The sequence below is a fragment of the Vigna radiata genome, chromosome 5 (genome assembly GCF_000741045.1).
Source record: "Vigna radiata var. radiata cultivar VC1973A chromosome 5, Vradiata_ver6, whole genome shotgun sequence".
In the NCBI taxonomy this organism is placed as follows: Eukaryota; Viridiplantae; Streptophyta; class Magnoliopsida; order Fabales; family Fabaceae; genus Vigna; species Vigna radiata.
Window position 1 is genome coordinate 7,327,886 of NC_028355.1, and position 16,082 is coordinate 7,343,967.

At 30.4% G+C, this 16,082-nt stretch overlaps 2 protein-coding genes across 3 annotated transcripts; one reads left to right on the forward strand and one right to left on the reverse strand.

Moving 5' to 3' along the window:
* Positions 1–1,356: 1,356 nt before the first annotated feature.
* Positions 1,357–3,486, reverse strand: LOC106761371 (UDP-glycosyltransferase 87A1). The gene is made up of 2 exons (XM_014644921.2): positions 2,869–3,486; positions 1,357–2,430 (listed from the first exon to the last, which is right to left on the reverse strand). Exons 1-2 carry the CDS (start codon positions 3,362–3,364, stop codon positions 1,550–1,552), a joined length of 1,377 nt encoding a protein of 458 aa, XP_014500407.1. The 5' UTR covers positions 3,365–3,486; the 3' UTR covers positions 1,357–1,549.
* A 5,630-nt stretch (positions 3,487–9,116) lies between these two features.
* Positions 9,117–12,716, forward strand: LOC106759748 (serine/threonine-protein kinase HT1-like). 2 transcript variants are annotated; one of them, XM_014643076.2, is made up of 6 exons: positions 9,117–9,733; positions 10,080–10,212; positions 10,368–10,563; positions 11,780–11,904; positions 11,989–12,147; positions 12,259–12,716. In XM_014643076.2, the coding sequence occupies exons 1-6, from the start codon at positions 9,603–9,605 to the stop codon at positions 12,571–12,573; spliced, it is 1,059 nt and encodes a 352-aa protein (XP_014498562.1). In that variant the 5' UTR covers positions 9,117–9,602; the 3' UTR covers positions 12,574–12,716. The 2 variants fall into 2 exon arrangements, with proteins under 2 accessions (XP_014498562.1, XP_022636290.1); XM_022780569.1 differs by having other exon boundaries at positions 9,623–9,779.
* The last annotated feature ends 3,366 nt before the right edge of the window (positions 12,717–16,082 follow it).

Consider the following 16,082-nt stretch of genomic DNA (forward strand, 5'->3'; position numbering starts at 1 on the left):
TTCCAGCATGTCGTTGATTCACATTAGTATGGTAAAGGTGGTGTTTTAAAAGCCAATTAAAGTGAGAATTAATTGGATAAATAAAACGAATTGCATTTAATCTTGGATTCATGGTATTTGGTGGTGGAAATTTTACATATTTTTATATTCATTTGATATAAAATTTGATATAAAATATATGAGTAAAATAATCATAAAAGTATAAATTTTTGTATTTTTTAAAGTTTTTGTATTTTTTTTTAAAAAAAAAAAGAAAGTAAAAAATATGAAAGGACGGGGTTGTGAAGTTGAGATTGTTAATAGTTTGGAAAATAACATTTTGACACTAATTTTTTGATACCATTTTGACACTGCATACGTGTCAAAATGTGATTGGACGATTTCAAATTAGAAAAAGAAACTTTGGTTTTTTCTTTCAAATATATCCCTATTTCAGTTTTTTTTAATTTGAGATTGTCCAACCATATTTTAACACATGTGCAGTGTCAAAATAATGTCAAAAATTGATGTCAAAATATCTTGCTAATAGTTTTACATTCACATTCGCAATTTGCGGTTAAGACTATCTTTTGATTGCAAATTGCAATCATCCAAAAAAAACAAGTTGCTGGTTCTTTTAGTCAAATATGGGTTAATTATCTTTTAAGGTTGTTCTGGATTGTATACATGATTTAAAACAGCTTAAAAACAGGATGTCGGAATTCAGTTTTTCTTTTCTTTTCTTTTTTAATTAATGAGATTAATTTCATCTTATTGAAGTCGTCTATGAAACATATTTTTTATTTTTTCTTTTCTAAAGAAAATTATATTTAGAAGTTCCATTGATTTTAATTTCAGCTTCGAAACATGTGTTTAATATTTTTTGAATTCTTTAAAAATAGTCGTTTTTGTTTTTATTTTCATTTTTTAAAAATTGTGTTTTCAATCACATTTTTTTTTATTTTTAAATCATGTTTTTTTAATAGTTTTTTTTGTTTAAAAATGATTTATTGTATTTATTTTAAATTAACATTTGTGTTTAATTTATAAATACATATGATATATTTTTGCAAATATGGTTAATTAATTAAATTAACTATATATGTTAATTCAATTAAATTTAAGAAATAAAAAATAACAAAAAGCCACTAATTAGAATAAAAGAAATTAAAGAGGCAAATAATTTAAATGAAAAAAAAATTGATTTTTTTTTTGATAATTCTCTTAATTTTATTTCCAAAAATAAAGACATATTTTTGTATTTATTTTGAACCGGTTCATCCATCCATTTCTATATAAATGGTTTTTATCTATTGCTCCCATGTCATGAAAATAACATACTGCTTCAGTTAAGATCCTTAACTAACAGTTGTATTACTTGAACCAAATATTTGAACTTGATTAACCCTTGATTTTTGTTCACCATACGCAAATATATAGACAATCAACTGGAATATTTTAGAAAACACTGTATGCCAAATAAAAATTGTATAAATTACATTAAATACAGAGGCAATGTGCAATCCCTGTAGGTATTCTCTGTTTGCATGCATTCTTTGGATCATTCGTATCATGCATAAATACCTTGAACACACAAAACATCTTTCATAAGTGCATTGAGGTTGATATTGGAGGATCCACCTTCAGCAACTGCTTGGTCACATATACCCTTAAGTTCTAGGACTCTCTCTCGAAGTTCTTTACCCTTTACAACATCCATAAACTTTTCAATAACTTCCAATATTTCTTTTTGTGCTATGAATTCTTCACTTCCCAGCACTGATCTTTTTAACTCCCACCCATTCTTCCACACTTCCAAAATTTGTCTACTGTTTGGGACTTGGTCAAAGAAAAGAGGGAATGTGAGCATTGGAATACCAGCAAAAACAGCTTCCATAGTGGAATTCCACCCACAATGGGTCCAAAATCCACCTACAGAAGGATGTGACAAAACCTTCAATTGGTCACACCATGGCACCACTATTCCCCTATCCCCACATTTCTCTTTTAGCCAGGAAACTTCACCACGAACCACCCACAAATAACGAACACCACTCGTTTCTAAAGCAGAAACAATCTCATTCATTTGGGCACAAGACACAGAGAGGAAACTACCCAGAGAAATGTATAATACTGACATAGCTGCCTGAGAGTCTAACCAATTTAAGTAGTCAAACTTGTAATCACTATAGGAAACTAAATGATTTGCTTCAGGTTTGAAGTATGGGAAGGCAATAGGATAAATTGGAAAGTGCAACATGGCTCTCAAAGAACCAATCGCCTCAGCTTCCAACCCTTCAACACTATTAACTATAAGACAATCTGCTTTGGACACTTCTGAAATGCATTCCATCTCAATTTGCAAAAACCTCAAGTCATTCTCACGAAGCACCGTTCGAAGATCAGCCAATTGTGCCGGAGAAATTCCTGATATATGCTCTTCACAATCATCTACGTCATTGAAAGCCACACAATTCAAACACCAAAGAATTATAGTGTGTATAAGTGAAACTTGTTTAATTCATCTTCAGTAATTATAGAAAAAAAATTAAATCTTGTATTAAACATGAAAACCTGAAATCCCCAAATTCACTGTTCCAGAAATCTTCCTTGTATCTTGAAACAAAAACAACACTTACAAGTACCTGAGTTACCTTCAGAATTGAGTTAATCATGGACAAATTCTACTATTTTGTTTCAAAACGACCATTAATATTAGCAGCAACAGTGTTAAGCATTTATGACGGGTCTTTGGGAATTTCAGCAAATGAGGCATCACTTCAACCTCTAGCTAAGGAATTTAAACCATTTGTAAACTAAAAAAATAAACTTACGAGTCCTTCTACTTAGTTATGAATTAAATTTCCATCGATTTCTTATAAATTTTACCTAAAAGATCAGCCTTCAAAGCTCCATTACGAACCAACTTTTGTAGTTGATCTAAGCTGAGGAAAAAGGAAGCCGACATGGTCCAAAGCAGCGCGACCGGGATATCCATGAGGCGTGCGACGGCGACTGGGAATTGCAGCTCGACGTCGGCGAGGAGGGCGGTGACGGCGGGGTGAAGGCGGTGGAGGAGGCGGCAGAAGGGAGGTTGGAGGTTGGTGACGGCAGCTTGGAAGAAAGCAGTGATGTCGGAGGCAATCTGAGATTGGAGAGGGACAACGTTGGGGATGGTGGCGAAGCGAATGTTGGTGTGCTTTGGGTGGGAGGCGATTAAGCCAAGCCACTCTTGTGTGACGACAATGGTGATGAGAATGGAAGCTTGAAGTGAAGCAAGCTGGTTGCAGAGGTTGATCATGGAGTTTACGTGTCCTTGGCTAGGGTAAGGCATGGCCACCACGTGTCCTCTTACTCCAAGATTCTCTGCAACTGCAAATTCCATCTCTCATACGCAGATTCAATGGGATTCAAATGCTTGCTTCTTCTATTCTACTGTTTTTCACTTCTCATCAGTCAACCCTCTTCTTTCTCTATCCTTCTTTTTTTCCCACCGTTTACCAAGACTCTTTTCTATCCAAAATGATGTTTTGAAAGCCAATTTACTTTTGCTTTTTAACAACATTTTTTGCCAATTTCTTTTTACAACAGGACATGTGTTATTATTTTATTGGTTTATTGAATATATGTTTAAAAAATATTTAAAACGGACCAATCACAAGCTGTCATGTATGCGTTATCAAAAAATTGTTAAAAAAGTGTTGTTAAAAGAAGTTTTTCCTTACTTTTGACATTGAATTAATATGGTAGATCCCATCTTTTTAAATATTTTTTAAAAGAAAAAGGGTAATTTGAAAGAAAAAATAAAAAAAAAAATTGTGTCATTTGAATGTAATTGACATGTATATGTGTCATTGTACCAGCACTCTTTCTATCAAAAATGATATTATCAAAAATGATATTTTGACATGCGAATTTACTTTTGACATTGAAATGACACGGTGGGTCTCACTTTTTTAAATATTTTTTAAAAGAAAATGGATAATTTGGGAAGAAAAAATTAAAGAAAACCATGTCATTTGAATGTAATTGATACGTATGGGTGTCATTGTACCAGTACTCTTTTCTATCAAAAATGATATTTTAACATGTGAATTTACTTTTGACATTGAAATGATACGGTGGGTCCCACCTTTTTAAATATTTTTTAAAAGAAAAAGGATAATTTGGGAAAAAAAAAAAACCGTGTCATTTGAATGTAATTGACACGTATGCGTAAACACTTTTTTCTACCAAAAATGATATTTTGACACGCCAATTTACTTTTGACATTAAATTGACACGATGGGTCCCACCTTTTTAAATATTTTTTAAAAGAAAAGGGGTAATTTGGGAAGAAAAAATTATAGGAAACAGTGTCATTTGACTGTAATTGACACGTATGTGTGTCATTGTACCAGCACTCTTTTCTACCAAAAATGATATTTTGACACGCCAATTTACCTTTGACATTGAAATGACACGGTGGGTCCCACCTTTTAAAATATTTTTTAAAAGAAAAAGGGTAATTTGGGAAGATAAAATTATAGAAAACCGTGTCATTTGAACGTAATTGACACATATGCGTGTCATTGTACCAACACTCTTTTCTACCAAAAATGATACTTTGACACGCCAATTTACTTTTGACATTGAAATGACACGGTGGGTCCCACCTTTTTAAATATTTTTTAAAAGAAAAAGGGTAATTTGGGAAGAAACAATTATAGAAAACTGTGTCATTCGAATGTAATTGACACGTATGCGTGTCATTGTACCAGCACTCTTTTCTATCAAAAATGATATTTTGACATGCCAATTTACTTTTCACATTGAAATGACACGGTGAGTCCCACCTTTTTAAATATTTTGTAAAAGAAAAAGGGTAATCTGGGAAGAAAAAATTAAAGAAAACCGTGTCATTTGAACGTAATTGACACATGTGTGTCGTTGTACCAACACTATTTTCTACCAAAATTGATACTTTGACACGCCAATTTACTTTTGACTTTGAGATGACACGATGGGTCCCACCTTTTTAAATATTTTTTAAAAGAAAAGGAGTAATTTGAGAAGAAAAAATTAAAGAAAACTGTGTCATTTGAATGTAATTGACACATATGCGTGTCATTGTACCAACACTCATTTTCTACAAAGTTTTGAAAAATTTATACAAATTTCCATTTCATATAATGTCAATATATTTTGAACATTTTATAAATAAAAATATTATTAAAATATAAGTTGAAAATAATTAAAGATAAGATATAATAGTTGGATTATTTTTACATTTTAGATTTGATTTTTTTTATTATATAACATTAAAGTTTACTTTAGGCATTAATTTATTTATAATTAAAATTTTAATAATTAATAATAATTAATATTAGAAATCAATTTAAATTCTTATTTAAAAATTAATTATATTTTTTAAATTACAAAATAAATACTATTTTAAATATCAATAATATTTAATTTGTAAATTAGTATTTAAATTAGTATTTAAATTAATTATATTGTTTTGAGTGTGGGATGTAGGATCTTTCGCCTAGTACTTTTTTTAAATCTCTTAATTTTTGAGAGATGATTAAGCATTTGATAACCATTTAGTTAATCAATTGATCGACTGGTTATTGGGATAACAAATTATAGTATTTTAATATTCACTAACTACGATGTTTTGTATGATTGTTTGGATAAGCGCTAACCAAACGATCATAGGTACACACATAAATAATTGTTTTTTGTTTTCATATTTATATGTTATTTAATAATTTTAATAGAAAATATGGGTAACACTTTTATATTCGCTTGTATAATTTGTTTATGGTTAAGGTTGATTTGAAGTTATTATTATGACAATTGATGATAGTATTTCCAAATAGTGAATAGAATAATATGAATAATATCTTGAGAAGTTGTTATAAGTTATAATATTTGGAGTAAAATTTAAAATATGTTTAGGACGAATTAGAATTTGAAAATGAATAGTTCGAATATAACACTTTAAAAATGACGAGTTTTAGTTATAACATTGTCATATGGTTAGATTCTCAGTGACGCTTTAACTTGGGAATCATTTAGTGATGTGTCCAGTTTATGGTTAGGTGTTTTTCTAAGATTTGGCCTAAGTTACTTGGTTTTTAGAACATTTTCATTCATTACCTATATTACAACAATTTTAATATTTTAGTGATAACATTTTCATATGTTTATTTAGTTTAATGTTGTTTGTTAAACCTTAAAATATATGAGAGCATTTGGACAGTTCAGTCTTATAGACAATCTTGTCTTAACAAATTATTCATTATCTATTTGAACAATTATAACATAAATAATATCATGATTAAAAGCTTAAGGATAAATTGCAGTTGGACATAATCATTAAAGAATGATCTTCGTTTCATGAGTTCTTTAAGATATAGCCTTAATTTGATTTTGAAAGAAGAGTCAACCATTATAAAGAAGAGAAACAAATCGAAAAAATAAAGATTATTGAACAACAACTACTTAAATAATAAAATATTTTGAGGAAACAACTAAACAATTGTGAATTTATTTCATTAAAAAAGTTATGTTTAAAGTGTTTTATATGGAATTCCACTTATTAGATGATTAATATTTTAAAGGATGTGTTTTTAAAGGATGTGTTTTTTATTTTGTTAAAACATAGTGAAGCTCAATGCACTTCTATGCCAACTAATTTGCAATGGAAATTTGCAAAATATGTTTGTCAAATATTATGATTGTTTTAATGACATCATAAAAATAATTTCAAATAACTCCAAATACCTAAATGCTAACTTTTATCCAAAGATTTGTGAGATGAAGATTTCTATAGATGATTGATTAAATGTTCTAATATTATAACCATTCAAGATATGGTGAAATAGATGTGAAATACATTTGAAATTATTGGAATATTATTCATGATATATTAGATATTGCTTCAGATTTAGATTTGAGGTACAAGATGGATTTGCTAGAATATTATTTTTTATAATTTGTATTACATTGGTTGTGATCTAGAACATAGAAGGATTTGTCAAAAGTGTTATGATTTGATTTTAGAATATCAATAAAAGAGGAATAAAACTTCTTATAAATTTACTTTGTTGAAGGAGAGAAAAAATGTTGATGATGATCTGAGTGAATATTTAGATTTCATGGCCAGGAAAAAACAATAAAATTTAGAGCTACAATTGTGAAAACAAAGTTGGATTATTATTTGGAAAAGGACAATTTCTCAATTGTATGAGAATTTGATTTCTTATTATGATGAAAAACAAATGTAGATTAAAGTATTCAATAATTTTAACAATTACAAGGGATATTTTAAATATTATGATAACATTTGTAGTTTTTGAATATATTTTTAGTACCATAACCTAGTTGACTTAATCCTATTAATTTATAGGTTTTTATATGTATATATTAAAAGTTGACTATGAAACTCAGACTATTTAAATAAGTTACTCAAATTTTATTGTTTAATAATTTTTTAATTTTGTATTTAATATTCTATATTTGAGGTTTTAGTGTTAAAAAATTGAAAAATATTCTAATAAATGAAGATATGGATATGATGGTGAAGGTATATTATATTTTATTAACTAAATTTTTGAATTTCATTTACCATACCTTACTTTTCTCATTTTGTGAGAGTAGGTGGATTGAATGCAAATGAAATCCTTTAACATTTGCAAAAATTAATAAAGGTTTGATAGTTATAAAATTTTAGTTATGTATATTTAGTATTTTATATAATTTTTTATTTTTATCCAATTGTTATAATTACTTTAATTTAATATTTATATAATTATATTTTTTTTAATATTTTACATTGAAAAATAAAATATATCCTTTTTATGTTCCATTTCCTTACCACCCATAATATACACTTTTCAATCTTTTTTCCTTTATATTCTTCCATCTATAGAAAATATTCAAATACTTACTCTAATGACCACATTACTATAGAATCACATTCAATTCATTTAATTGTTCAACCATTATCTGAAAAATTAAAAGTTAAGAAATGCAAGAAATCCTGATCTTAAAATGGTTCTTTTAAGAAAAGTCAAACATCTAATTAAAGAATGATATAATCTTCCAAAGGAAAAGGAAACATATCAGTCTTAATAAAAAAAAATCATACATTCTCTAACAATTAACTCTATTTAATAACTTAATTATGCCTCTAAACCAAATATTTCCTCAATTTTCCAATGGATAATAATACTTAGACAACATTTTTTCGACAACATTTGAACATCATCTACGTATCATTCTGTGATTGGTCTATGGTGGTATTTATAATTATTATTATTATTATTGATTGTGAATGATGGTGTTTATGATAATTTTGGACTAATCACATAATGACATCTAGATGATGTTCAAATGTTGTCAAAAAAATGTTGTATAAATATCATTATCCTTTTCCAATACTACTCTAAACTAAACAACGATGTCTCATAGCATATGATTGTGAAAGTACATTAATGCAAAAGATAATAATATTTTGACAACGAGATATTTGTCATCACTTTATTGATCTATTTGAATTTATATTTAAAAAATATTTAAAACAAACTAATCAGAAACTCCTACATATACATTGTCAAAAAAATTGTTAACAGAATGATTAAAAAGACCTTTTCCTAATACAAATTCCTTAATCCATCCCAGTCCCACATATGTAGGAGCCGTCATTACGATTTGTAATACCAGGTTTCTGTCTGTGTCTCTTCATCTTTTACCATAAACCTGGTTTAAGATGTCCCTCTGGGTTAAGCTTATGTAGGTGTCAGTTTCCATGTGCACTTGAATTGGTTTATGGCTCCCACACTCTTTGCTTTTATTATTTGTATTATTCATAGTATTACTACATCACTCGCTTCCTCATCCTCTTCTTTAATTGTTCTCAAATAAAGTAAAGTTAAAAGTTTCTTCAGAGAACTTTCCCATACTTTATTAAGTAATTAATACATAATATATGGTCTCAATCCTTTTAGCAGATCATGATTCTGTCTGCAGATCCAGTTTAACGTTTCTGTGCCCATACTAATTGTGATTATCATTAATTAAACCAAAACCCATTAACTAAAGCCATTATTTTTCACTAATTCTTTGATATAGCTTGATTCATGAGAGAGAGAGAGAAAGGGATTTAGTTTTTACTTGAGGGCTTGGTGATTGGTTCTTTTCCATGTTCCCCTTTCCGGGGATTCTTCTCTTTTCCCCATGAATTTTTCAAAATATCTTTTTGGGCTTTGGGCTTTGCTTTCTTTTGTGGTCACTTTCTCTCTCTCTATCTCAAGCATGTGGGTTCCATGCTTCTGTCTCCGAAGGAAATGTAAAACATCACCCTGCTAAGTTTTTGATCTCCGGGCCTGACTTTTTTAGATGTGGTTTCTGAGCCTCAGAACACACTGCAGAGCATGTTTAGCTTAGTTCTCTGTTTCATGTCAGCATATCCATTCATTTCCTCTGCAAATCCGCCTTCTTCCAATGGCTCCCTTCTTCTAGGGTTCTCTTCCATCTGATTTCACTCTGCCAAGCTGGAGGCTCATTACTGGCTCATGAAGAATTTTACTTGAGAAAATCTTTTTCCATTATTGCAGAAGCAAAAGAAAAAAAAAATGGAATCTGGAGTTAGGTTCTACTCAGTCGATGAGTTCAGATTGGACCCCAAATGGCTGATTGATCCTAAGCATCTCTTTGTTGGGCCACAGATTGGAGAGGGAGCTCATGCTAAAGTCTATGAGGGAAAGTAAGTTCGTATCTTCAAACCCCATTTCCTATTTCCTCTCCACAAGGTTAAATTTTTTATCTTTTCTTATTGGGAAATTGCATATCTCATACTTGGATGTCATTTGCTTTTGGATTTGTAATTTTTGATTGTGTATGTTATTTACTGATTTGTAAAGCTTAACGTGTTGATTGGGATAATTTTACGTCTTAATTTGAACTTGGGTTGACCTACAGTTTCATTTCCTGCAACAATCACTAATGGACCTGAATTATGCTTCTGTGATATGAGTAATTGTTTTTAAATTTTTTATTAAGTTTCTTGTTTTGTCAATCAGCTTCTAATTCTTTTTGCTGGGTTGTTTCAGATATAAAAATCAAACTGTTGCTATTAAAATTGTGCACAAGGGAGAAACGGCAGATGATATCGCCAAGAGAGAAGGGCGTTTTGCAAGGGAGGTGGCAATGTTGTCTAGAGTGCAACATAAGAACTTGGTGAAGGTGGGAATTTGGTTTAGGCTTTCCATGATTCTTATTCTTGTGTCTGGTGTATGTTGTTGAAGCAAAGAGATATGTAAAATATACAAAAAAACTACTTGTTATCTGCCAAGTTTCGAACTAGTGATGGTAAAAATTGCCACTCTGTTTCTCAACAGTTTATTGGTGCTTGTAAGGAGCCGGTAATGGTGATAGTCACTGAGCTGCTATTAGGAGGAACATTGCGTAAGTATTTGCTTAACATGCGTCCCAAATGCTTGGATAGACATGTTGCCATTGGTTTTGCACTTGATATTGCACGTGCTATGGAGTGCCTGCATTCCCATGGGATCATCCACCGTGATCTTAAACCTGGTAATAATTTGGTTTGTTTTCTTTTAATAAACTAAAATCAGATCCAGTAGAACTTAGCTTGTATCCATTATAGTTTACGTTAATTTGCATTCCTGTGAAAATTCATGCCTGGTGTTGCAACAGTATTCTTTATGGCAAGACTTCTATCTTTTTCTTGTATCTTCTTTTTGACTCGTCTAAAAGAAGAATTCCATGATCAAATTTCTTCTTTGTTTTATTTGCAACTGGCATGACCCTGTGTGTTTTTCAAATCCATCTTTATTGTTCTTCTCCGTTTATATGTATAGAATTTATCTTCAAAAGAATATCACATGATAATTTGGTTTCAGATCCTCATTTTTCCAACCATTATTTCAACTTGTCACTTGTGCTTAGTTTCCTGTCATTTAATGTTAATTGGATGCCTCTATCAAATACTTCTGCACTTCTTCATAATTAATCCGTAAGTCAGATACTTTTTATTGGAAGAAAAATTATCACAATCAAATAACTGGTGAATATTTGTTACAATCAGTTTTAAAGGTTGCTAAGTAAGTTCGTTATGAGAGATAGAATTGAATCTTTATGCAGTATACTGAAATAAAATTAGTGTTCACTTAGGTTGTTGTTGCATCTTACAGAGCAGTCAAAGTGAACATGGATCTAATTCGAAGACTGTACTTCCTCATCGTGTATCTTTGTGTCTTACTGGCACTGAATTGATCAGTTCTTGTGGACATATGCAATTTGATTTCCAAATCTTCATTGGTATTTAAGATTTAAATTAAGTTACAATTGTTTCAACAGTATGATCTCTGTTGACGATTGCTAAGAATTGATCATTTTTGTTCTCATCATACTATGTCCTTCTATCTAAGCACTGTGCTCTCCTCATATACTCTAATATCTGCCATGTTTAAGTTCGATGGTACCATTTTAAAATTTGTTGTGAAATGGACAAGCTTTAATTGGTTCTTTGCTTCTAAACACACAATGTTTTGTTTGTGTTCTAATATGACATTGACCTTATGTTTGAGTCAAATGAAGTATATGACAACACTGTTCATGCAGTTCTGTGAAAACATTTATCGGTTTCCATTGCAATATAAAATAGCATTTTAATTCATGTTCTGTTATTGACTGTTAAGCAAGTATCCTTCTATCAATTGTAAAACTTGTTACAGTGTAGAACATCTGTATAATGAATATGAAGGTCCTTTTATTTTCCTCTATATAGATAACTTGCTGTTGACTGAAGACCAGAAAACAGTAAAGCTAGCAGATTTTGGTTTAGCAAGAGAAGAATCATTAACCGAGATGATGACAGCTGAAACAGGAACTTACCGCTGGATGGCTCCAGAGGTATATTGATTAATAGATGCACTCTCTGTCTTTCTCTCCATATTTATGACCATATATGACTGATTACAGTGACAAAAATTACAGTTGTATAGTACTGTCACACTGAGGCAAGGGGAGAAAAAGCATTACAACCATAAAGTTGATGCTTATAGTTTTGCAATTGTGTTGTGGGAGCTCTTACACAACAAAGTTCCGTTTGAAGGCATGTCAAACCTTCAAGCAGCATATGCTGCAGCCTTTAAGGTTAAAAGATCATGTGTCTATTACATCTTTTTATAAAACATTGTTTCTTATGTTTATTTGTTTTGTGTACTACATAAAGTTGATAAGTTAAAATGTGTCTTTTGGTTTCAGAATGTAAGGCCAAGTGCAGAGAATCTTCCTGAGGAATTAGCTCTAATTCTTACTTCATGCTGGCAAGAGGACCCAAATGCCAGACCCAACTTCACCCAGATAATCCAAATGCTCCTAAATTATCTTTACACTGTTGCACCTCCTGAACCCATGATTCCTTCAAGAATATTCAGTTCTGAGAACACTGTCTTGCCACCAGAGTCTCCCGGAACTAGCTCCTTGATGGCAAAACGTGATGACACAGGGGATACACCAAGAGCAAAGGACGAAGTCAAACCTAATGGTTTTCTTTGCTGCTTTAGTCAGTGTTATTAACTTTTGAAATCAAGTCTGAGTTAAAAATGACAAAAAATAGTAGATAGAACTAGTCCAAAGTGATCCTTTTGACAACTCGGTAAATGTTCAGATAAAAATACCTTTGCAATTCCAGTAAAATTTAGTTCTTTTTTCTGCAATCCCACTTACCATGTTTTTTCATCTCACATAGATGTATGCATAGGATACCAGTTTGTTGAAGCTAATTAGTCATCCAGCATTGCTCATATTTACACCCAGGGTTTATCCATCATGGATTATATGTTGAATTTTAATATTAGTATATTAACAAAAATAATTTTTTTAATATTAGTATATTAAAAAAATTATTTCTTTAATATACTAATATTATCCATCATGAATTATATGTTGAATTTGGTTATTGGTAGTCCAAAGGGTATAGTGGACACATGAAATTATCAGCCTTTGTTTGTTGCATTCTTAGCCAAGGAAAGCAATGGTCGGACAAAATGATCAAAACTCAAGTATTTTGATGTTAATGTGTTTAGTTCTCGTACACTTAGTTTTAATAGTGGTATAAGACTTTTAATGTCATGATATATGGTGATAACGTGAATTAACTCCTTCAACTCTCTCGATAGACCCCTCAACCATAAGGCTTCCATCATTGCTTCATTAATGGCAATATACTATGCTTCAATGGTTAACAAAGTTACTACCTTTTATAAACTAACTTTCCAATTAATTGCAATAATATATGCAATAAACTCATAACTTGTGAGAAATTTTCTGTGTGCAAACACACAACATAGTCTAAGTCAACATAACCATATATGGGAACATCTGGGACATATCATCGAGTTCTACCATAAATTAAAACTCTTTCAATGGGTCTCTTCAAATAATGAAGAATCCATTTAAGATCTTTCTAGTGAGTTCACCTAAGATTTAACATGAACTTACTCATTATATTAACAACTTAAGTTATATTGGAACGACTATAAACTATTTCATATACCATCAAACCAATAATGTTTCCTTATGGAATACCGTCCATATAATTGTGGCCCTTCACCATTTTAGGAGATTGTTCGTCACTCGTCTTATAATGAGTAGCAGAAGGTGTGAACACGAGTTTCAAGTGTGTCATCCCAAACTTCTCAATAATTTTTCTGATGTAGGTCTTTTAAGATATATACAAACACTTCAAATCATGTCATTTGCTTATTCAACTTAGTTTTAACCTTCTTAACCTCATGTTTACTATTTCTATCTTTCATCATGTTTTCAACATACAATAATAACTATGAAGCAATCTTCTACTAGTAACTTAAAATAGATGCATGTACATACCTGCTACGTTCAAAACCAACACTAGCAATAAACTTGTCAAACAACTTGTTCCATTGCCTTGGAGATTGCTTCAGACCATACAAGGATCTATTTAGTTCACAAATGTAATCCTTTTGGTTTTTTTACCTGCAATCCTTTTGGTTGCTCCATGTATATGGTAACTTTTACGTCTCCATATGAAAATGCAATCTTAATGTCCATCTATTCCAACTGAAGTTTTAGCACAAACATCATTCGTATGGGTCTATGCTTTATGATTGAAGAAAAAAATATCATTATAATCAACTCCTTCTCCTTAAGTAAAGCCTTATATACCAATCTCACCTTGAATTTTGGTCAATTCCTTTTACATATGAAAATCCATTTACAAATGACCAACTTAGAACCTATAGGTAAAGTCTAGGTATTATTCAAATGAAGCAACTTGATGTCCTTATTCATGACATTTGATCTTTGAATTCCCTCCTTAACATGCATCCGATTTTCCTTCCCTTATGTGAGATAGGCAACACAAACAAAGATTCATAAATTTTTAAGGTTGGCGGAATGTCCTAACAAAATTATCTCAAAAGTCTTCATATCAAGCGTTGTTAAGGTACATTTTTTTATTAGGTAGGCAACATTAGCAATAGCTTCAACCCAAAAAAAACCTTTGAAAACATGTATGCCACTATAATGGTCTTAATGAATCTTTACACTAGGTTATTTTATTAACGAGTCTCTATAGTTATTTGTTATCTTGTTATGTCATTCTTCTTATAAAAGTTGTTAAAACAATTTTAAAATCAATTCAACACCATTATTAGTCATGAACTTCTTTACCATTTTTGTTTTGAACAAGATGCTTCCAATTTTTAGAATTCTCAAATGTTTCATCATTGGTATTTCAAGGGTGGACTCACAACTTCCTCGAAATAATCATAAACTATCGATATGAAGTATCTAGCCTCATAATGTAATGGAGTTGAAAATGGTCCTCATACATCATCATGTCTTCTTTCTCTAATTTTATATATTAAAACAAATTTAGGTTTTACCTATACACAATGTTTACAAAGTCTCAATTGTTCAATTTTATCATTTCTACACAAACCTACTTCTTATCTCATTTAAGAATTTCTCATTTATATGACCCAACCTTTTATGTAATGTCTTGATTCTAGATAAGATTATCATTTCGGTAATAAACATTACTCAAAAACTATAATACTTTTCAAGACATACAAGTCATTCTTTCTCGCATCTTTCATCACTACTATGAATTTTCTCAAACACTTTTGAGACTCCTAACTCACCTTTAAATAAATATCCCTTCTTTTCAAGTTCAACAATAAATATTAAGTTATGTTTAAAGTAAATCAAATAAAAATATGAAATGTTTTTTCAAAGCAAAGTAACTCTTTGACTAATAGGAAAAGTATAGTAGCGGAAAAATTTACAAAAAGTAAATAACTTAGTGAACAAAGTAATGGGTAGCAAAATATATAAAACAGATTAATACTGAAGATTCAATAAATCTAAATATATCAAACAAGCACATTTAATCATATTCAGATTTACAAGAATAAAAGCGGAAGCAAAAAGACCAACCTCTAGCCATTTTTGTATGCTTGCCTAATTTCTGGTTTCTAAACCCTTGCTCTTAAAACACGATGGTGATGTATATGAAGGAAAGAGTAGGCTCAGTGACCTGATATGAAATTTTTTGTATTCTATATTACTCAAAAAACCATCACAGAGTATTTAACGTTAGAAGAGATTGTTGTGGGAATCATGGGCACACCCACACACGTTTTAAAAACGGTTTTTATTTTAAAAAATGGACCACTTTCAGAATATTAATTGCTTTTATAATATTAACTGAAAAATAAATAAAATAAATGGGAAAAGATATAATCTTAAAATATAACCTCTTTTCTGTATAAGGCTAACATTCTCCCACTTGGTCCATTTTATTCAACCATCAAACATAATAAGAGACCAAATATATGAATCATGGTGATAGTTCCTCTAATAATGAGTATTATCTCCCATGTATTACGATGTATTTAGTCTCACATCACAGTCTCTTAACTTTAATGAATAAACCATATGTCTCTTCTAGGTCACAATTAAATAAGTTTTCTCAAAGTAACTAATTATGTGCACAAATAATTGAGAAAACATTAAACTTAATAAGAGTTTTATCAAAATGA